Here is a 23,973-nt window from a genome sequence, read left to right as displayed (position 1 = left end):
ACATTTTGATACACTACATTTTCACTCAGTTTCTTGAAAACAACAAACAAAATACACACTCTAAAAAATGCTGGGTTGTTTCAACCCAACTTTGGGTCAAATATGGACTAACCCAGCTGTTGGGTTAAATTTTTACATTCAATTTTTAACCCAAAAGTTGGGTTAGTCCATATTTGACCCAAAGTTGGGTTGAAACAGCCCAGCATTTTTTAGAGTGCAGGTCATCCAGGTTGACTAGCCACACCTGAACTGTCTTAGTATAATTCAAACCCATAGAGGATATTGTCAAGACACAATAAACATCCACTTATCAATAAATACAAATCAATAAAAAACACCTCAACAATAGTTAAGTAATTCCATCACCAAATGTAATGAGATGTAATCTGTTTGAACAGCCTAACTAAACCAGACAAACCAACGATTGCTCAAGTAATGCTGTGAGTTTGAGGTGGGACTACCTGCTTGTCCAAACGCTATATATTTTTTAACTAATAGGGGCCCCTGTGGTGACAAGTTTGTAGTATGCTGCTTTCCTGGCCATGAGCTCCTCATGGGTCCCTTTCTCGATGACCACACCCTGTGACATCACAGCGATGATATCAGCACTCTGAATGGTGGAAAGCCTGTGAGCAATGACGATACACGTACGTCCCTGACGGGCCTCATCCAGAGCCGCTTGAACAACCTGAAGATTGAAAACCAAACACATTTGTGCATTAAAGTGTTCAAAAATACAGACAAACAGTGCTGAGTAGACACTTGCAAATTGTGGTCCATTCTTGAATACAAATTACATGATGAAAGTTGTAGTTAGTAACGTGGCCTATAACATTACACATATTATGTAATATAATCCAACTACTTTTTGATTACTTTTAACCTCCTAAGATTAAGTTTAATCTCTGGGCACGTGATCTAAAGCTCAAATCTAATTGGATGGCTCATTTCAACATGAGGCGATGGGGGGGGGAAATCAACAGTGGTTGGGAAAAAGAAATTTGTCTTGTCGCATCACGATTGATCAATGTGAATAGCTCCAATAGGATCTTTTGTTTTGATTCAAGAACGTTTTCACGTTGTATATACGCGTCGCTTAATCACGCTCAGTGTGAAAGGCCCTTAACTTATAGGGGTAGAATTGTTGCTTTATTCTAAATAAATAGATTATGATCCACAAATAAATGTAAAGAGATTAACAAAAATTAAACATATTGACGAATAAATAGAATTAGATCCACAAATAAATAAAATGAGATTTGCAAATAAAAAACATGTTCACAAATATCTTTTTAAGTCACAAACACAACTTTGCCTGGCATTCATTTGTGAATCGCGTCCCGTGCATTTGTAGATCGCTGCGCACATTTGTGGATCGCTCGCTGTGCATTTGTGGATTTTGTTTTCACGTTGTATATACGCGTCGCTTAATCACGCTCAGTGTGAAAGGCCCTTAACTTATCGGGGTAGAATTGTTGCTTTATTCTAAATAAATAGATTATGATCCACAAATAAATGTAAAGAGATTAACAAAAATTAAACATATTGACGAATAAATAGAATTAGATCCACAAATAAATAAAATGAGATTTGCAAATAAAAAACATGTTCACAAATATCTTTTTAAGTCACAAACACAACTTTGCCTGGCATTCATTTGTGAATCGCGTCCCGTGCATTTGTAGATCGCTGCGCACATTTGTGGATCGCTCGCTGTGCATTTGTGGATTTTGAAACATTTCTAGCATCGAGAGACACACCAATCCACAAATGCGTGGCCAATCAGATAACAGCCTCACTTCGCTGACCAATCGTAGCAGCGAAGTGAGGCTGTTATCTGATTGGTTTGAGTAGACGGTGGGTGGAGTCCACGCATTTGTAGAAATGTTTCAAAATCCACAAATGCACAGCGAGTGATTCACAAATGAATGCCAGGCAAAGTTGTGTTTGTGACTTAAAAAGATATTTGTGAATATGCTTTTTATTTGCAAATTGCATTTTATTTATTTGTGAATTTATTTCATGTTTGTGAAACGCTAAGATTTACTTGTGGATCTCATTCTATTTATTCGTCAATATGTTTAATTTTTGATAATCTCTTTACATTTATTTGTGGATCATAATCTATTTATTTGGAATAAAGCAACAATTCTACCCCCATATTAACTCATTTACCAATTAATTTGAATAGAATCTTGTTATCAACAACATGAATTGCATTAAACACTACATTTGTCAGGGTTTCCCAAACCAGAGTTCGTGAAGGTACTGCAGGGGGTTTGTGAATCATTTAAAAGCTATTCAGTAATTAAATCTTAAAATTGTTAAAATTGAAATAAATATTTTTAAAATCAAAAATCTAAATAAAACACTCGTTGTGTGTGCAATTCCACAAAATTGGAAAATTTCAGAAATTTGGGAGAATCAATGAATTAGGAATAACTTACTGCCATTTTATGAATATTAAAGGTGCTGTATGTAAGTTTTTGGCTCTACTAAAGCATACAAATACCATAATATGTTTGCAGATATTTAAGAAACATGCTAAGTTAACATACTTGTTTATCTGAAAAACAATGCTACAGTCAGTTATTCTCTTTTGAAAATGTGTGTTCCGGGCCGGAATGTCGGTCTTTGTTTTGCTTTGTGAAACCCGCCCACTGCCAGTTTACCCAATTGTATTTCGGCACCCTGGGTTGCCAGTTGGCGGAAAACACAGCGCATTTCATTTCATTCATCGTCATGTGCGCTTGTTGATGTCGGTCTTTGTTTTGGTTTGTGAAACCCGCCCACTCCAGGTTACCCAATTGTATTTCGGCACCCCGGGTTGCCAGTTGGCGGAAAACACAGCGCATTTCATTTCATTCATCGTCATGTGCGCTTGTTCCTGTTGGTGTCATCAATCTGGCAACCTGCGCGTGCGTCAAGTTTGAGGAGGAGGGGCCGGGTGAAAAAAACCCTCTCCAATATTTTGAATTTGGACTGCAATACCTAGTTCAACCACTCGGTGTCAATCCTACGTACAGCACCTTTAAGCAATTATACTTGTTTTTTGCCAAATGGACAATAAAGAGGGATAAAAAGAATCCCACAGACTTACATTAAAGGAGGGACTTGAATCATATCTAGCAAGCACATAAAACATCCACCTAAAACATCGAAATGTCTGCTTCAAGCTCCTATTCATTATCCATTTAAACACTTGCAACCCATTTTTCTTTGAAAGTATTAAGACCTTTTAGCATTCAAAGGTTTATGAGTGACTCTAAGTGCGTCAAGTTTGAGAAGTAGGGGCCGGGTGAAAAAAACCCTCTCCAATATTTTGAATTTGGACTGCAATACCTAGTTCAAACCCTCGGTGTCAATCCTACATACAGCACCTTTAAGTAATCAATAAAAAGTAACTGTAGTCTGAATAGGAGTATTTTAAAACACAATATCTAATTACAAGTATTTAATTTTGGGAATTTGATTATGCAATTCAGATTTCATTCATTCATTCACACACTGATATAGTTTTACCTTCTCACTCTCAGTATCGAGAGCAGACGTGGCTTCATCCAGCAGCAGGATTTTAGGGTTTCTGACGACGGCCCTTGCGATCGCTATGCGCTGTTTCTGACCGCGGGACAGCTGAGAGCCTTGAGCACCGACCTGAGTTTCATATTTCTGAAAAACAACAACAATAATTAGAAAAATCTTCTTTTTTGTTTTTTTAATAAATGGAACGGTTTATTGAAAATCGAAACAAAAAAGTTTGCATGTGTGTTTTATGTTTTGTACCATATTTGATATATCAGGCTTTTATGATTTATATAGTGAGAACATGTAGCTCATACTCAAGGAGGGAAAAAATAAATATGCAATTTGGTGCAGATGCTGATATTTATATGGCCATATGTACGTGGAAATTCTGCTTGTATTGTAAATCAATGAGATCTTTATAACAGTATTGCAGATTACTAAAACTCATAGAAATTTTAGTTTTCACTCTATATCTCCCAATAATTTGTCTTAGTAAGATGGTATTTAAATGCTTAGTTTGATGATCAAAGCTCTGTTGTTTCAAAACATGCAATACAATGCAATACAATGATGATTGAGAGAACAACTAAACATTCCTCAAAAGCCTGAAGATCATATTTGATATTCACATTTTAACATAATTTTAGTAAAAAACGAAGTATTGTGTATCTTCCATCAGGACAATGATCCAAAAACAAACATCAAAATCAGCACAAAAGGAAGCTTCTGCCACGGCCGTCCCAGTTCCCTGACCTGAACCCTATAGAAAATAAGTGGGGTGAACTGAAGAGGAGAAGCACCAACATGGATCTGGGATAAAGGATAAACCATGCAGATTTATTTTCTCAGCTACCTTTGTTCATGAAGTTAGAATATATATATACACAGAGGTGCACATAAGTGGTGCGCATGCCTGTCCAAATAAAAAAATGCGCTGTTCATAATTTCAGACCGCTCATTTGTGTACCTACATGGTTGACAGCTGTTTAAACACAATCACCGTTTTAGATCAACTAACTGTAATACTACAACTAACTAGCTGTTTGTTGCTGCCGTGTGGTTTGAGTTTGAGCTCCGTCAAGTTAATTCTTTGTCGTCTAATTTTTTATCTTAAAATCAATTTTATACACCATCCTTTTTCAGTTTTATAACGTGTGAATATATCCCCTATCGTATTCTACAACAAAAACAATCAGAGCGCTTTGTTAGCACTAGTTCTATTTTTGACTTCCGAGTCCGCTATTAGCATATAGCCCGCTAGCATCGCCAGCGTGGTTGCCGCTAATCTCGCTTACACTAATACTCTATTCACACACATTACCATTGTTTTACTCACTGTTACTTGCTTTAATGGCGGATGTGTGTCTACCTTTGAGTGCAGTGTATAAGATTTCCATTCAAACTGAAATCATAAATCTAAGCTGGTTTCACAGCAAAATGCAAAACTCATTTCATTCACTGACGCGCTTCACTCTGCAGCACTACAACCAGCAACGCATATACTTACCAGCAACCCGACAAAATAAAAACTGGCTGATTTTAGGTTTGAAAATTATGAAAATTCATATAAAAATTTAAATTTAATAAAAACAAAAATGTAAATATTAGAATTGTATTTTTAAGTGTACTATAAAATAATTGTATTTTTTAAAATACTTTTTATTTTAATATATAATAGTATTATCACACTCTATTATTTTGTTTATTTAAAAATAGAAAATAAATAGCAACAATACTATTATCACTATTATTAATTATTTTATATTTTATAGTTATATTTATGAGTCACACTATATGCAGTGTGAGCACCAAACTAAATCTCCCGGTGCTCTCATGAGAACCAGACTGAAAAACTTATGTGCACCCCTGTGTGTGTATATATATATATAAAGAATAACCTACTTTACTTGTAAATACAGTCAATTACAGATATAAAATGGACAAACAAATGTTGACTTTAAGCCATATTTAAACTTGATATCTGTAAATCCAAATGGTCAGTCATGAATAAAAGGAATGCATAACTTACATCAGGTAGTGTCATCACAAAATCGTGCAGATAGGCCTTCTTAGCAGCCTCTATAATCTCCTCCATGCTCATGGTACGAGAATTATCGCCATACTGGATATTCTCTGCAATACTGCAGTCAAACAGCACCGGCTCCTGAGATACGATGCCAATCTGAGACCTCAGGAAGGGCACGCTGATGCTCGCAGATGGACGTCCATCGATCAGCTAGGGCAGTAACCGAAAGTCATGGTTGGTTTGTCACAATCGAGGATTTTGCAATCCTTCCTCATCTTCTGACTTGTATTAAGAGATATTTTAATAGCATCTAATTACTGCAGTTTTGTGTATTTTTGGCGAAATGACATGATTATTTTTAGATTACATTGTGAATCTTTTAAAATCTATCTGGTAATAATTCTTGCAATAATGCAATGGCTTTAGATTTAAGGAATTTCTGAGCAAATTAAATATGCATTAAAATGACTAATACTGTTGGCTCTGTGACAAATTGCTTTTGTTCTGCTTTGTAAGTTGCTTTGGTTAAAAGTATCTGCTAAATGCATTTATGTAATTATCCAATAAATGTGGTTCCATACCACTTGTCCTTCATTGGGGTCGTAGAATCGCTCCAGCAGTTGAACACTGGTGCTCTTCCCGCAGCCGCTGCTACCCACAAAAGCAAGAGTCTGTCCTGGATGTACTGACACCTCCAGTCCCCTCAAAACCTGGATGTCTGGCCTGCTGGGATACGTGAACCTGCACCCTTTGAATTCTATTTGGCCCTTAAAGTCATCCTGTAACAGCATAGAAGAGAACATCATATTTTATAAGGCAAAAAAAGAGGATTTATCATTGAACTTTGTCAACTTGACAAAGACTGCACATTTTATAGTATGTCTGCTAAAAGTTATTATTGGCAACTTTTAGGTGTACACTAGCATGTAGACGATGTCACAGAGAACAGACATGCTAAAGTCACAAAATACTTCAGAAATAATACATTTGATGGTGTCTGTAAGCATTTCTTTGGTTGAATAACGCTTGTTTTGTTTACTGTGTGGAGACGTGCTGATATTGCGTTTGGTCTCGTTCTGTATCGCGTATCTTGTCAGTGTCTGCGCTTGCTTGGCCATTTGTTGTGGAGAAAATATGGAAAGTGTGTCCTGCTGAATTAATTTAGTATTTTGGTAGACAGGTATAAAAAAGCTTAGTTTACCGTGGCAGCTGTCGCATGACGGCCTCCTCGTGTGAAGACCGAAGAGTGTAAAGACCATCGACCCTACCGTGCGACTCCACCGGGCAGGACACCGGCAAAGGATAAATATCGCTTTTTATTTCTCCTCTTTCCTATTACTTGTTTCGCTTCTGTTTCAGTTTTTATAACCATTTCTTACTATGTGTCAGTAAGTTGTTGTTTTTTAGCATGTGTGATAGGCAAATGTCCCTACCACCTGACAAATGTCATTGAAATAGGTAATGGGGAAAATTAAACAAAATAACTATTAACATAAAAATGCTAAAATAAAATAGAAAAATAAAGTTAAATAAAAAAAAATCTAATAAAACTGAAAAATCTAATAAAAATATAATATGAAGTAAAATGTAAATTCAAATAAAATATGAAATAGAAAATAAAATAAAGTAAAATAAAAACCAACTGTAAGCATTTATTTTTATAATATGCACAAAATGTCCATTCCACCTGGCAGATATCACTGAAATAGGTCATGACGAAAAATAAAACAAAATAGAAAATAAAACATGAAATATAAAACAAAATAAATTATGGAATAAAATAAAACAAAATAAGTAAAACAATAAAATATAAAAAAATATGAATTAATCAATCACACTTATTTCTTACTATGACCAGAAGTAGACTATGTAAAAAAATAAAATAATAATAATAATAAATAAATAAATAAATAAATTCAGAGGAGCAGCCCACACTTTCATTTAGACAACCAGCCATCAGAAACTCTTTCTTTTGATCAGTTTGCACATTCAAATTCACAAAGTTTCAGCTAATTATGAATGCCATCAATGGAGAAAGATGCATTTTGCCCACAGAATGGTGTAGTTATACCAGCCATGCTAACTAACCAAACCTTGACCTGTTGGGTTTCGAAGGCATATGGTTGGAAGTTAGAAAAATTACGGAAGTTAACAGCTGGGAGGAAAAAAACAGATGTTCTCTTACCCAACTTTGTCCTTCTGTTTTGCTGATGCTAATTTTGGGAACCCTGTCCAACAGTTTGAAAAGTTGGGCAGCAGCAATCTTGGCCTTGGCGTAGTCTGGTGTGAAAGATGAAGCTCTGCCAAGTGCAGTGGCACTGGTCACCAGAGCTGAAATGACTCTGAGAAATAAACACACACAGCATCTATTAAGGACACTGATTACTTGATCTGTTCAAACAATTCCCTCTAACTGATGCCAGGTTGTATAAACTGCGTGCATTTATATGCATTAATACAGACATTCATTTTTAATGAGTATGTTAACTAAGCCACAATCTTTGCTTTTATAAAAAACAACAACACTGTACTAAGCACTCACCTGAACACCATCATGTATGGAAGCCCCTCATTACTGACCAGATAGCCACCGTATCTAAAAGAGGCAGCGAAGGCCATGAAAATGACACATTGGGCGAATGCAAAACAGATCCCATAAACATGAGCTTTTTTCTTTGCCCCTTTATATGGTGTTTGTAGTTGCTCTTCATACTGAGACACAAAGTGTTTCTCTTTGGCTAAACCGGCGATGGTCCTGATGTTGCTCAGAGCTTCACTGGACACCTGTATGAATAGAGAGCACAATTTACACTGATATGCATAACAAAAATAATGGTACTTTCATTGGGCAGGATTCTCATTTGTGAAATAGGCCAGAGCAAAACATGCAGGACACAAAGGTTTGGGTTCGGCAAGATGTTTTTGAAAGATGTCTCTTCTGCTCACCAAGGCAGCATTTATTTGATAAAAAAATACAGTAAAATTATGAAATATTATTACAATTTCTATTTGAATATATTTTAAAATATAATTTATTCATGTCATGCAAAGCTGAATTTTCAGCATCAGTGTCACATGATCCTTCAGAAATCATTCTAATATGCTGATCTGATGCTCAGGAAACATTTCTTTTTATTATCAGTGTTGAAAACAGTTGTGCTGTTTAATATTTTTGTAGAAACCCAGATACATTTGATTTCAGGATATATGATGAATAAACACTGTTCTTTTAAACTTTCTGTTTGAAATCGGAATCATTTGTGACATTATAAATATGTTTACTGTCACTTTTGATCAATTTAATGCATAATAATTTCTTAAATTAAAATCTTACTGAACCTACATTTTTGAATGGAAGTGCATGACGTTTATTTTTGTTAATATATTTTCACATATCATTGAACAGATAGGGATAGGTTTTGTAAGGTATTTAATGATTCTGATTCTACTAAATGATTCCAATTCATATTCCTTAATTCTTTTAGTAATTTTGAGGTATACCAATATAATTGTTCCTATTCAATGCTAAATGCTACATAAAAACAATACTACTTAACATATCACGTTTGTCTTAAACTAAAGTACTATTTACTGCAACAAAACTCCAGATGTACATCTTTCTCAATACTAAAACAGTACATAAGTACACAACCGACTGATTTTGAATTGGATATGATGACATTAATGACTTCAGTCATTCAAATTAATTACTGAGTGAGTAGGCCAAAAACCACTCTGAATGATTAGTAAATAGTGGATTCAAACCAATTATTATGACTTTGAGGCTGATTAATGAGACTTTCTGACCGATTCATTTAAAAGGAACTGGTGATTCATTTACAAATCTGACTACACTGGTTGCATTTTATGCATGTGTGTTTGCTGCCTCAGTGAAAGCACGAATGATGCATTTAAATGAATGAATCAGACCTTATTTTACATGACTTTTACTGTACCTGTCCAGCAGCCTCCAGTGCATTTTTATCCTCATTAGCAAATCCTGTCAGCATTTTAGCTTGAAAAACTCCAGACAGGCCGATGAGAGGAAGGAAGCAGGTGACCACTAGACTCAGTTTCCAGCTGAAGTAATACGCAATTATGAAGGAAGCACCGATGTTGGTCAGTGAATTCACGATCATGCCGATCTGTGAGCCTGTAGCCTTTGGTGAAGAGCACATTACACAAAATCAAACACACACATAACCATATAAATTATGTATATCTTAAAAGGTGCATATCATACAATTTTTATAATGTACTTTTTCCAATTGTTTTGTATGTCAAAGTTTTTTTTTATTTTTTTTGCTTTTGCGCCTTTTCAAAACATGACCTTTGCTTATCAATGAGTGCTTTCTTCAGATTTGCAAAAAATTTTGTTATTATTGTATTTTCTTGTAAACTCTAAACATGAAACTTTATGTAATTTTATGCAACTCCCCCAAAAAGGTCTAATTAATGTTAGTAAAGTTTCTGTGTGCCAAATTCAATCAGTTTTATTTATATAAATTTTCTTTGCTCTCTCTGATCCTTAGAAGTTTTTCGCTGCTGCACCTTTAAAAAAAAACCCTATTTGCATATGAAATGAGTGTTTTCTCCAGCTATGCAACATTTTTTGTTAGTATTGTACTTTCCTGCAATCCTTAAAGGTTAAAAAACGTCTTAATGTAACTTTTCACCCTAAAGTCCACTTATAATGTTAGTAATGTTTCTATGTGCCAAAATCACAAGTTTGTTTTATATAAATTTTTAAAATAAGTTTTTTTGCTTCAAGAAATACCCCTTTGCACATGAAATGAGTGTTTTCTCCAACTTTGGAACATTTTTTGTTAGTATTGTATTTTCTTTTGTCACTCACGCCCTGCACCATGGAGGCGTCAGTGGCTAGTCTGGTAGTCAGAGCACCGGGACTGTTAATGGGGTTGTCGAACCAGCCGATCTCTTGCTTCAACATTGCCTGAAATCCAACCTTCCTCAGCCTGCGAGTCAACAGCTCTCCTGATTTGGCAAAAGAGTAGCCCTGCAATAAACATATCACAGTATCAGTGATCTGCTGTAATAATAACACACACTTCTCATGGAAAAAGGACAAAACCTTTCCAAGGAACTGTGGGAATACCTGTAAGAACTGTGAAAAGAAGCTCATGACTCCTATGCTGACAAACAAAATGCAAATCCCATTTATCTGCCTCCGTTGTTCATCCAGGTCTTGAATGGAGAATGTCTGAAAAGCAACCATGATATTGTTAAACTCCATTCCTGTGTTTAATAACAGAATACACTTAAAGGGTTACTTCACCCAAAAATGAAAATTCTGTCATTAATTACTCACCCTCGTGTTGTTGGAAACCCGTAAGACCTTCGTTCATCTTCGGAGCACAATTAAAGATATTTTTGATGAAATCTGAGGGCTATCTGACCCTCCCATAGACAGCAAGGTAACTACCACGTTCAAGGTCCAGAAAAGTACCAAGATGATCGACAAAGTAGTCCGTGTGTCATCAGTGGTTCAACTGTAAAGTTACGAAGCTACGAGAATACTTTTTTGCACAAAGAAAACAAAAATAACGACTTTATTCCACATTTTCGTCTCTACTGAGTCACTTGTGGATGCGGGTTCACGACAGTACCATGACGCGAGCGTGTGGCGGCGCTGACCCAGATCCGGCGTAATAAGGTCATCACGCCGGATCTGGGTCAGTGAACGCGCATCCACAAGTGACTCAGTAGAGACGAAAATGTGGAATAAAGTCGTTATTTTTGTTTTCTTTGCGCAAAAAAGTATTCTCGTGGCTTCGTAACTTTACAGTTGAACCACTGATGTCACACGGACTACTTTGTCGATCATCTTGGTACTTTTCTGGACCTTGAACGTGGTAGTTACCTTGCAGTCTATGGGAGGGTCAGAGAGCCCTCAGAAATCATCAAAAATATCTTAAATTGTGTTCCGAAGATGAACAAAGGTCTTACGGGTTTGGAACAACAAGACGGTGCGTAATTAATGACAGCATTTTCATTTTTGGGTGAACTAACCCTTTAATAACAGATGATACACACACTAAAGATGAGTAGTGTTTACTCGTGCAAAACCTGCCTAGCGTGGGTTATTATAAAACTAGAACCATAAAAACATTTTGATTGATTGAAATAAAATGTGATGTGATGTGTGACGTCATGAGAAAACTATGAATAGCGCAGGCAATGTTTATATGGTTGCCAACTAATGGGATGCTGCATTTTATTCAAAACCCTTTCAACAAGGTACACATCGAAGTTTAATACTTAGGGTTGGGGATAAATAATAGTAAAAGACAGAATTGCCTTAGTAAACAACACTAAACAGATTGTATCTCATGTTCATGTGTGTATGTCTCACCCCAAGGATTTCACTGAATAAAAGAGCATAGATGGGGTTGACAGATCCATTAATAGCAGCACCTAAAGAGCCCAGCAGCATATACGGCCACTCAGGACGGTTATACTTCAGGATTCGCGCCACAGGAGCCGCTTCAATGACCTCTTTATCTTCACCCTTGCTCTTCTGCAAGACAAGATAGGGAACTTTAGATAAATATAGAAAGCAGAAATACTGTATTCACCTGTATTCAGTTCCAGACCTTGTTGTTTGCTTCAGCTTCCTCCATTTCAAATTGGTCTGCGTGGATCTCGAATTTTCCAGATATGGCATCCGGAATGTTGTTTGACATCTGAGAATGCGATCGCTGTCTCAAAGAACGCCTATAGGAAAGGCATTTTAATTTAAAAAGAGAAAATTTCGACACTCCTCTCAGATAATATTAAATGTCATAATGCTTATGTACCTTAAGGAGCTCTCATAACTTCCTCTGCTGAAGCGCCTTACTTTCTCAAACCCATCCTCCTCTGTAAAGTTTGTCTCAGCAGCTGTGTGATTCAGTATCATGTTAGTGTTTAAAGAAACTGTTCACCCAAAAATGTACACAATGTCATTCACCCTCATGTCGTTCAACACTATCTCCATGCACCTTCATTTTATTGCATCGCTTCAGAAGAACATAGTGCAAAATACAAGTAATGCGGACTGTTTTTATGTTGTTGTGTTATTGTCCTTGACAGATGTAGTAACTACTGCTATGCTTCCATCCAAAGTTGCAAAATTAAATTAGAGTACTGCATAAAACATTTGCAAATAAAGCATTTCCATCCTTTGTTTTCAATTGCGTGATATATAATCGCAATTCTGACATTTTTGCCTCACAATTGCAAGTTCATATCTTGCAATTCAGACTTTTTTTTATTTGCAACTGCGAGTTTATATCTCGTAATTCTGACTTCTTTCTCAGAATTATGAGATAAACTCGCAACTGTGAGTTATAAATAAGACTGACTTTTTTCCTCAGAATTTAGTTTATATCTCACAATTTTAAGAAAAAAAGTTATAATTGTGAGTTTATATCACACAATTCAGAGAAAAAATGTCAAAGATAAAAAAAGATAAAAAGTCACAATTACCTTTTTTATTTTTATTTTATTCAGTGGCAGAAATGGGTTTCCATACCATCCACTGTTATTATTATTTTTTTTTAATTCACATAAAAATACATGGATGGACACATAGCTTATAATGCATGGAAATTCACTGGTGAAATAATGCTAAATTTCTGCTTTTGTGGTTCACAGAAAATCACCAACATACAGGTTTCCAATGACATGAATGTTAATTTTTGGGTGAAGCAATATGCAAACCTGGACTTGTGGAAATGATTTCCAAAAGTCCCCGTACTCACTCTTTTCTGGTTTATCACTGTCTGCATCCTTTCCTTGAGTCTGGATGCAATTCAGACTTTTTTTTATTTGCAACTGCGAGTTTATATCTCGTAATTCTGACTTCTTTCTCAGAATTATGAGATAAACTCGCAACTGTGAGTTATAAATAAGACTGACTTTTTTCCTCAGAATTGAGTTTATATCTCACAATTTTGAGAAAAAAACGTCATAATTGTGAGTTTATATCACACAATTCAGAGAAAAAATGTCAAAGATAAAAAGTCACAATTACCTTTTTTTATTTTTATTTTATTCAGTGGCAGAAATGGGTTTCCATACCATCCAGTGTTATTATTATTTTTTTTAAATTCACATAAAAATACATGGATGGACACATAGCTTATAATGCATGGAAATTCACTGGTGAAATAATGCTAAATTTCTGCTTTTGTGGTTCACAGAAAATCACCAACATACAGGTTTCCAATGACATGAATGTTAATTTTTGGGTGAAGCAATATGCAAACCTGGACTTGTGGAAATGATTTCCAAAAGTCCCCGTACTCACTCTTTTCTGGTTTATCACTGTCTGCATCCTTTCCTTGAGTCTGGAGTGTGACTAGGGTAAAGTAAACTCCCTTTCTGTCCAGTAACTGGCTGTGTGTGCCTCTCTCTACAGCACGTCCATGCTCAAAGCCCACAATTACATCGGCGTTACGGATGGTGGACAGGCGGTGTGCGATGCTGATAGTCGTTCTTCCCTGTTGAGCCTGAAAAATGTCATTGAATGAGTGTGTGCAAGTTCATAATTCAGTACAACATGCAACATTAAATTATAGGATACTAAAATTTATTATAATAACTAGAAAAGGAAAGTCTGTCCAGAAAAAAGTCTCAAAGGTTTATTTACATCTTATGAATACATGGGCAGCTGTGTGGCTGCTATGGTGTTCTGGGTGGTTGCTAAGGTGTTAAATGGCTGCTAGGCAGTTGCTAGGGAGTTCCCAGGGGTGTTGCTGGGTACTTGTTAAGCTGTTCTAAGTGCTTGTTGGGTGGTCGCTAAGGTGTTGCTGGGCACTTAAGGTATTCTAAGTGGTGTGCTGGGTGGTTGCTAGGATGTTTCTAGGCACTTAAGGTTTTCTAAGTGGTTGTTGGCCACTTATTAAGGTGTCCTAAGTGGTTGCTAAGGTGTTGCTGGATGCTTAAGGTGTTCTAAGTGGTTGCTAGGAAGTTGCTGGGCCACTAAAGCGTCCTAAGTGGTTGTCGGGTGGTTGCTAGTGTGCTTAAGGCATAGTAAGTGGTTGCTAGGAAGTTGCTGGGCATTTAAGGTGTTCTAAGTGTTTTGCTGGGTAGTTGCTAGGGTGTTGTTGGGCGCTTACTAAGGTGTTCTAAGTGGTTGCCAGGGTGTAGCTGGGTGCTTAAGTTGTTCTAAGTTGTTGCTGGGCCCTTAAGGAGTTCTAAAAGGTTGACGGTTGGTCGATAGGGAGTTGCTGGGCGGTTAAGGTATTCTAAGCGGTTGCTAGGAAGCTGCTGGGCACTTAAGGTGTTCCAAGTGGTTGTTAGGATGTTGCTGGGTGCTTTTTAAGGTCATCTAAATGGTTGCTACGTGGTTTCTAGGCTGTTGCTAGATATATAGAATAGATCCTGTCAGCTATGGGAAAAGCATTAATCTGGTCAGTTAGAAAAGATATACTTTAGAAAGTCATGACAGGATGAGGGACTGTGCCGAAATGATGGATGTAGCTTGAAAACTCTAGGAGAAGTTACATTTTGATCTTAGTTAATGGATGTTGTAAAACTCACCTTGTCCAAGGCCTCCTGTACTATAGCCTCACTCTCGTTATCCAGCGCTGATGTGGCCATGTCTAACAGGAGGATTCTGGGATTCCTGACCAGCGCTCGAGCAATGGCGATCCTTTGTTTCTGCCCTCCACTCATCTGACCCCCACCTTCACCAACCAATGTGTCAAATTTCTGCATGACATGACATACAGTGTCATAAAATGTATTTCGTTTGATATGCAAACTGAATATATGCAAAATTATAAAAATATCTTTTAATTAAGAACAATTTTATTTGAAAATAAAATAATATCTCCAAGCACTTCCTCTGTTACTTTATCAATTTATCAGTGAGGTAATGCATGTGCTGATCTTATACAGTAACTGGCACCTCAGGAAGATCCATGATGAAGTTGTAAGCATTGGCCTGTTTGGCAGCTTTTATAATCTCCTCCATGGTGACTCCAGGACGGCCGTATCGGATGTTCTCCGCGATCGTGGTGGCGAACAGAACAGGCTCTTGTTCCACTATGCCAATAAGGGAACGCAACCACTGGATATTTAGGCTTCTGATGTCATGACCATCCAGGGTGACCTAAAAATTACAATAATTTTAATTTTCAACACCAGATCAGACATTTGGCATTAGATTTAACTGTTTTAAACTAGTGTTTATTCAAGGAAGTATTTTTAACAAATAAGATGAAATAACACAAATTAATTTTTCCTTTATTGATTGATTGTTGGAAATAACTGATGTCCTATGAAATTGTTTAACAAATCTGAACCAGTGTTGTTACTGTTAACTAAAAAATAAAACTATTTAAAAAAAAACCTCAAAATTAAGCTAAAATATTACAAAATATATTTGATGAAAAGTTGAAATAATTGAAAGTCCTTACTTAAATAAATAAAACTTAAAAGTCCTAAAATAATTACTAAAACTAAAATAGAAAGCTAAATAGAAATATTAAAAAACAAAAAATGAATACAAATGACAAAAGCACATATCAAAATAAATACAATTAAAATTACATGAAATTAAATGAAAAAAAAGAAAACTGAAAATGTGAAAACAAAAGCTAATTCAAAATATTAATACATACTTTAACAGTATATAAATAATACTTAAATAATTCTGGTTTGAACTACTGTACCATTCCTTCTTTTGGGTCGTAGAACCTCTGAATGAGTTGGATTGTTGTGCTCTTTCCTGATCCACTGGGTCCAACGAATGCAGTCGTCTCGCCAGCTTTAACCACAACATTCAAATCATCTAATATCTGAATACAAGATATGGTCAGTCAATATTGGATAGAATTTAACTGTTTCAAGCAAACATTAGATTAAATTATGCATGCTAAAAACCATAACCCACTTTCACTTCAGGACGGGAGGGATAGTTGAAGTGAACGTTGTGGAATTCGATGTCACCTTTAACTTTGTCTAACGTATGACCTTCTTCTGAGAAGCAATCGATTTCTGGTTCCTGTATGGGAACAGGATGTTACAGTCATTAATCTGTCCCTGAAGCTGAAAGAATGAAATTCATTGATTTTGTGAGAATTGTGTGTGTGTGTTTTTCTCACCCTGTCAATAGTGTCAAATATACTCTTGGCTGCAGCTCGACCAGAGGCAAAGGCCTCAAGACAAGGAGAGGCCTGGCCCAGATTCATGGCACCCATAAGAACACCAAAGAACACCTGAAGAGAACAAAAAGCATTATAAAATAATATAATATTATTAAAAAACTGACTGACTGAGCACTGTGTTGCGTCTTACTGACTGGACTGTACAATTTTATTTCTGTATACTTTTCTTACTTCTTTTATTTCCTATACTTTTTATTGCCATTTTTATTTCCTATCTATCTTTTATGATTATTTTTAATTGCCTTCATTTATAGCACTTTGAATTCCCATTATGTAAAAAATGTGCTACAGCATATAAATAAACTTGCAACTGGAAACATTATGAAAAAATAATAAAAGTCCAAAAAACTGATCTCCTTTTGTGTCCACACTTGGCAGTTGTACCTGAACGAGGCCGCCGGGTGTGAGCTCCTTGGTTTCAATTACCAGTTTTGAGCCGTACCAGAAAGCCAGAGCATAACACAGGAATATGATGCACCAAAGGTAACCCTGAAACACACCAATGATCGCTCCCTTCTTAATACCCCACGCCTGGGCCACCACGAGGTTCCTGTCATACCTGTGATAATAATAAATGACATCAACATCCCTCATACTTTTTCAGCTCCATAATGCATAATGCCCACTTTTCACAATCCACATAATTCCAGATGGCTGAAAGTTCAATGTTTTCTCACCGAATATCCAAAAGTAAATAGGGTTGCACTGACAGATAAGGAGGGCATGCTGTACCTCTCTGCCTCTTTGTGCTCTCCTCCAAAAGCGGCCACCGTTCTGAGAGAGGAAAGGACTTCATCAGCCACTGCTCCTGCTTTAGCATAGGCCGTCAACTCACGACCCGTCAGCCTCGCCACAGCCTTCACATTAAAAAAATATACACTTACATGTTTTACAACACTCTTAAACAGGAAAAAATCATGATGGATGATTAAATGATGAAACACAACATTTTAAAGGAATAATTCACCCAAAATTTTGAAAAAATAAAACCAATGCTTCCTCCAGTGAAAAAGTCCATCCTCTGTTGTCCTCTCACATCAAAATCCATCAACATATTTGTGTAAAACAGTTTAGGCCTGTTTTCGTCTTGCTTGATCAGCGCATATTTCTCTCCTGATTCAGATGAGACCATTTTTTTTCAATGGAGAAATATTACAGATGCCTTAAAAATGCCTTAGTGATGGATTTGTTTCTTACAAACATGCAGCTTTTCGCTTCACCAGATGTTAACTGATGGACTGGAGTGGTGTGGATTACTTATGAATTATTGTGATGTTATCAGCTGTTTGGACTCTCATTCTGACGGCACCTATTCACTGCAGAGGATCCATTGGTGAGCAAGTGATGTAATGCTAAACTTATCCAAATCTGTTCTGATGAAGAAACAAACTCATCTACATGTTGCTAGAAGGTGAGTAAATTTTCATCACATTTTCGGGTGAATTGTTCCTTTAAATCATGCATTATGTCATGAGATTTCTCTCAATCATGTTTCTACATTTACATTTGTGCATTACATTGCATTGAAGTTACATTGCATTCTACAAGTGGTTCATCTCCTTCATATTAAACTGTTTATATTGACACCAACCATCGCCATGAGTCCTGCAGCCAGTCCTATGAGAGGACTCACTGCTATCACCACCAGCGTCAGCTTCCATCCGCCGATGAATCCCACCATGAAGCCAAATATGAACGTTGAGATCCTCTCGATGAAGATTGACACCTGGTCTGCTATAGCGTTGTTGATTTTGTTGATGTCACTACATGGAAAATGAAGTCACAAACATGAAAAATAAACTAGATTTTATTACACTGTAAAAAAATGTGTATAGGATTTTTATAGGACTCAGAAACTTTTAGAAAATTTCACTAATAATTACAAAAAAACGTCAAGTAACATTGAATTTAAAGTGAACTTTTGAAATAGAAAACCTGAAATAATATTTTCTCGAAAAACATGCTCCAATAATCAACTTCAAAAAATAATTTGCATGCATTTTTTATCGTCCACCAAAAAAATCTGATGCACATTTTGATTTGTCAATGCAAAGTTGAATATTTTACACCACTAATGACAGATTCATGAACAAAGCTAACAATAGTACAACGGAAACACTTAAACATATTACTCAGATATCCTCGTGTTCAGCTCCCCGATGGAGTTGCAGTCAAACCAGCCAATCTCCATACGCATTATCTTCCTGAAGTACATTTTCCTGATGCGCTGGATCTGTCTGGCGGCAGCAGAAACCCAGAGAGCGATCTGAAACCAGAGTGAATCCTCATGAATACTGTGAATTTGAAAACATGACTTCTTGAGGTTCTGGCATAATAATGCCTCTGTCTCTGGCAGATCTGGAGCACTACTGAGATTAAAAAATGAAGGACGTGTATGCTAAAACCCTGACTGCATCTCTGATACTAGAGAGACATTAATATTGTACCACTTCTTTCAAGTACATTCATCTGGATGGCCATTACAGTAAAAAGTTTCAAATAAGATGAGAACAAACTTTCTTGTATACCTGAAAGTAACTCAGAATAAGGACTCCAACTCCAATTCCAACATAGTACAACGCAAACTTGGTCATTTCAGCCTCAATATTCACCCTGTAGTGAGAGACAGAGCAAGAACATTTAAAATACGCAACTGGAACTGCAAACTGCAAAGTGACACATTTTACTATGTTTGAACCCATCTTCCAGTTATTTCCACAAAACCCTTCTGGCTATTAAACTTGTTGAAAAAAAAAGTAAATAAAAAATAATAAATAATTAAATGTAATAAATATTTGTATAATATAAAAAAATAAATATATTTATGTAAATAATAAAATATTCTATATATATATATACACACTGTATATATAAAATATACATATTAATAAAAACGAGAGTTAAGAAACAGAAAAGATTGAGTAAATAAAAAATAATAAATAATTAAATGTAATAAATATTTGTATAATATAAAAAAATAAATATATTTATGTAAATAATAAAATATTCTATATATATATATATATATATACACACTGTATATATAAAATATATATATTAATAAAAACGAGAGTTAAGAAACAGAAAAGATTGAGTCAATGAGAAAATGAGAATCAAACAGGACTGTTTTAAGTTTCCATAATGAAAAATCTGTTTAGTCTCACTCTTATTTGTTTCTCTTAAACAGCAATAAGATTAAGTGGAGCTCAAATGGGGACTTTTGATTTCGACTTTTGACTCGCTGAATCTGCCATTTTGTCCGACAAACAAACCAGACAAGAGAGTAGATTAACGTTGGTGGACTTGAACTTGAAAAATGGTGTGTATTGACGTCTTTCCGTGGTTGAAACATATAAAAAAATAAATATATTTATGTAAATAATAAAATATTCTATATATATATATACACACTGTATATATAAAATATACATATTAATAAAAACGAGAGTTAAGAAACAGAAAAGATTGAATCTGTTTAGTCTCACTCTTATTTGTTTCTCTTAAACAGCAATAAGATTAAGTGGAGCTCAAATGGGGACTTTTGATTTCGACTTTTGACTCGCTGAATCTGCCATTTTGTCCGACAAACAAACCAGACAAGAGAGTAGATTAACGTTGGTGGACTTGAACTTGAAAAATGGTGTGTATTGACGTCTTTCCGTGGTTGAAACAAGATACCTTCTGATGTTCATTCATGTTTATTTCGTGCTATAACTATTAAAGAGAAAGAGAGGATCGGTTCACATGCCGCTTGAACTGAGGCGCTACAGTGATCTGTCATGATTAAAGAGCCACAAAACACTATTTATTGTTTGAATTAAAAATAAAATTTGAAAGCCGAGACTTTGTTTCATAGCAAAAGTAACCTGCTCTGTCTTGTCTGTCTGCGTGTTTTCAGTTTCCTCTTTGCTCCGCGATGTATTTTTCACTGAGTGAGAACATGATGTGTGGTGTGAGAGTGACGTAGCAACAGTAACTAAGGGGGGCGGGTCTTTGCGAAGGGTCGATTGTGTCAAATATTTCTCCTAAGAAATTTCAGAAAAAACATCTAATGAATTTCTTTGATGGAAAGTCTCAAAGTCACTTGCACTTTGAATGAGCAATCACATTTTCCTGTGAGGCCGCTGAGGTTGCAGATTTCATCTTAAAGGTCCCCTGAAATGCTTAGAAACACGCAGCGTTACTCTCTGTGTTGACGTCATTTTAACTGAAACAGGAAGACAGGGCGGGACATATCAAGCAGCCCCGCCCCTTTTTAAAATAGCCAATAGCGTTCGTTTATATCACAGCTTGAGCTAGAGCTGTTCAGAGCCGTTGAGTTCCGTAAAGCCGCATTTGACAGGGTATGCCAGCCACAATCTCATCCATATTGCTATAAAATATAGCATTCTGTGTAGAATTCAAATAGCTCCGATACATTTTGTGGTCTGCGCTGACTCGCGCATGTGATTCGCTCCGTGCTATCTTGTCTCTGGACCGGAGCAGAGTATGTGTCTTCATTTTTTAGATTGGTTGCATCTGAAATGTGGTTTTACAGAAAAAGACCCGTTTAGCCAGTTTTAACTTCCCAACGGCATCAAATCACACATATCTGTTAAATAATCAATATGAAGTGCCAGATTAATAATAGTAGGTAAAAGTGTATTGTCTCTGTAGTTCATCACACAGACATAATGACTACAGATAAGACTAAATTCTTTGTTTTGTCATAGTTACTGAATATTAAGAATCCTAAACTGTTCTTCTCGCATGATTATTACTGATGAAATATTAAAAGAATAATTAAAAACCATTAGTGCATGGACAGAATAAATACATAAACAATTAATAAAAACACACAAATGAGCCAGTTAGATTACAGGGCAAATACTGTCAATAGCAGCTTGTTTCATTTTGGGAGAATTTGATTAGAAATATGTTCATAATTAAAAATCTCCAACTTGTGATTTCAAACTTTGGAGTCAGAGAGCAGTATAAAACATTGCCAAGATCTAACTCTTGGAAACACATGTATGATTAGTGACACCTTTGCTTTGCGAGAAAACTTTAATAACAATCTTCACTTATTAATTGCTAGACAATTTCACAATTACAAAAATGGCAAGTAACACATTGAATTAAACATGACATTTTGAAGAAGAAAAACAATTATTTTTTACAGCGTAGGAGAAACGATTGAGATATCAGAAGGATCTCATTTCCAAATCAACTTCATATAACATTTCAAATGAGCACCAGTTACACTGCTCAATCAAATCATTATACAGCGTTATAATTGTTCGTCTTTTTTGTAATAGAGAAAGCGAGAAGGACTGATTCATACCTGTTGCTCTCAGTGGTGTTTCTCTCATGTCAGAGGGGCTCTTCTATCAGTGCAGTCTGTTCACACCCTCTACACTATCTTCCGCTTTATTAGACTGATAAGACTACCTGATCACAGTCTGACAAGGTCAAGGTGTGCGCACTGTCTGTTCTCTACGCTAAACAGAGATTCAAAATAGAGTGAAAAGAGTTCATGAGTTCCTGATATTGATCACATTTATCTATCACTTATCAAATCACATTGAGGTTTACTGCGGATTATTAACGTCATCTCATGGACATCAGTAATAAATTGGGTTGAATGACCATTGGGTTGTTGCTGGTTTATTAAGAAAAGCCTATAAGGTTGGGCTTGCAATATTGGGTATGATGATACAGTAAATAGAGAAACTGACAGATATGTCTTCCTTATTAATTTATATATTTTTTTCTCGTTAGAATCATGCTGCTATAAAAGAAACAAGGTCTATATTGTACTATTGGATTACGGCGCCATAATTATAATGAAAATCAGTCAAAGTTATTTAGAATAATGTTCCCCCTTATACTCTAAAAATTGTTGGGTTGAAACAACCCAGCATTTTTTAGAGTGATTTACAGATTTTTCAAAGTTGTAAATAAAACAGAGTTCGACATATCATGAAAATCTGACTTTTCCAGGTTTTAAGTGCTATAATCAGGTCCCTGGTCCATATCTGCCTCTGTTAAATGAATGGTTTGAATGCGCCTCAAGGACTTGTGCAGCAGCCCTGAGCAGTAACAGCCACAGGACTTACAATAACACAAGTGATTCCTGCTCAGTACTGATAGATGGTTTCAAAGAAGTCCGAGGTCGCTTCCTCGGTTCAGGAATGTACTGTTTATAGATTCACAAACACAGGAAGCTGTGCTTGATCTGATCTAAGGACCGGTGTTGCTAGTGTAAACTAAAGGTAAAATTATTAAAACATATATGAAATAAAATTAAACAAAATAAACGTTTGATGAAAAACTTCAGCTTAAAAATAAAATGAAAATTAGAAATGCTGCCTTGAAACTGAAATTGACTAAAAATATAAATTATACAATTTTATGAAATAAATTAAAGCTAAATATAAAAAACGAATAAAAATTACTTTAACTAAAATTACAATGAAAACTGAAAATATAAAAATGAAAAGCTAATTCAAAATATTAATTAATACTATAATAAAATATAAATAATATCTCTGCTTAGGACTGTGACTATATACCTATATAGACCTAGATTGCATTTTCTACTTTTTTAAACCTCTAAAATATTTTTTATTAAATCTCTTTTTTTTTTTTTTTAATCTGTGATTTTTTTTTATTATTGTATGCATGAATTGAATTACTAAATGTAATTACAAAAAAAATTAAATTATAACAATAATAATAAATTCCAAAAGGTGATGCATTAAGTACGGAGCCCCTAAAGGGACATGGGGGTGGAAAAAATCAGATTGAGTGAAAAAATTTGGGGTGGGAGGAAAAAATATTTGACCGATTTTTTGCATTCTCTCGCAAAACTTTTGCGTTCTCTCGCAAAAGATATTTGCGTTTTGCGAGGGAGCGCAAATATCTTTGCAAGAGAATGCAAAAGTTTTGCGAGGGAACGCAAAATATCTTTGCGAGAGAACGCAAAAGGGAACGCAAATATCTTTGCGAGAGAACGCAAAAGTTTTGCGAGGGAATGCAAATTTTCTCGAGGGAACGCAAAAGTTTTGCGAGGGAACAAAATATCTTTGCGAGGGAACGCAAAATATCTTTACGAGAAAACGCAAAATATCTTTGCGAGAGAACACAAAAGGGAACGCAAATATCTTTGCGAGAGAACGCAAAAGTTTTGTGAGGGAACGCAAATATCTTTGCGGGAGAACGCAAACGTTTCGTGAGAGAGCGCAAAATATTTTTGAGAGAGCA

General features: G+C 35.7%; 1 protein-coding gene across 1 annotated transcript; it reads right to left on the bottom strand.

The window, feature by feature from the left end:
- Positions 1-205: 205 nt before the first annotated feature.
- LOC107564151 (bile salt export pump-like) lies at positions 206-19,334 on the bottom strand. Its single transcript, XM_016249159.1, has 23 exons — positions 19,257-19,334; positions 18,861-18,994; positions 18,320-18,491; positions 17,461-17,585; positions 17,113-17,287; positions 16,666-16,779; positions 16,455-16,565; positions 16,234-16,359; positions 15,468-15,671; positions 15,098-15,268; positions 13,863-14,064; positions 12,370-12,451; positions 12,166-12,286; positions 11,925-12,089; positions 10,668-10,772; positions 10,407-10,568; positions 9,508-9,711; positions 8,094-8,335; positions 7,737-7,893; positions 6,133-6,330; positions 5,555-5,761; positions 3,523-3,669; positions 206-688 (listed from the first exon to the last, which is right to left on the bottom strand). The coding sequence occupies exons 1-23, from the start codon at positions 19,320-19,322 to the stop codon at positions 488-490; spliced, it is 3,591 nt and encodes a 1,196-aa protein (XP_016104645.1). The 5' UTR covers positions 19,323-19,334; the 3' UTR covers positions 206-487.
- Between the last annotated feature and the right edge of the window lie 4,639 nt (positions 19,335-23,973).

This window comes from Sinocyclocheilus grahami, unplaced genomic scaffold, assembly GCF_001515645.1.
Source record: "Sinocyclocheilus grahami isolate Dianchi unplaced genomic scaffold, SAMN03320097.WGS_v1.1 scaffold913.1, whole genome shotgun sequence".
NCBI lineage: Eukaryota > Metazoa > Chordata > Actinopteri > Cypriniformes > Cyprinidae > Sinocyclocheilus > Sinocyclocheilus grahami.
This window is presented reverse-complemented; position numbering and strand designations above follow the sequence as displayed.

Excerpts from the sequence above, each read along its gene's own strand:
- LOC107564151 (XM_016249159.1), bottom strand. The coding sequence starts at position 19,322 with ATGACCAAGTTTGCGTTGTACTATGTTGGAATTGGAGTTGGAGTCCTT. Across the intron at positions 18,492-18,860 it reads CTGAACACGAGGATATCTGA|TGACATCAACAAAATCAACA; the intron begins GTAATATGTTTA and ends TTTTCCATGTAG. Across the intron at positions 16,566-16,665 it reads TATTTGACACTATTGACAGG|GAACCAGAAATCGATTGCTT; the intron begins GTGAGAAAAACA and ends GTTCCCATACAG.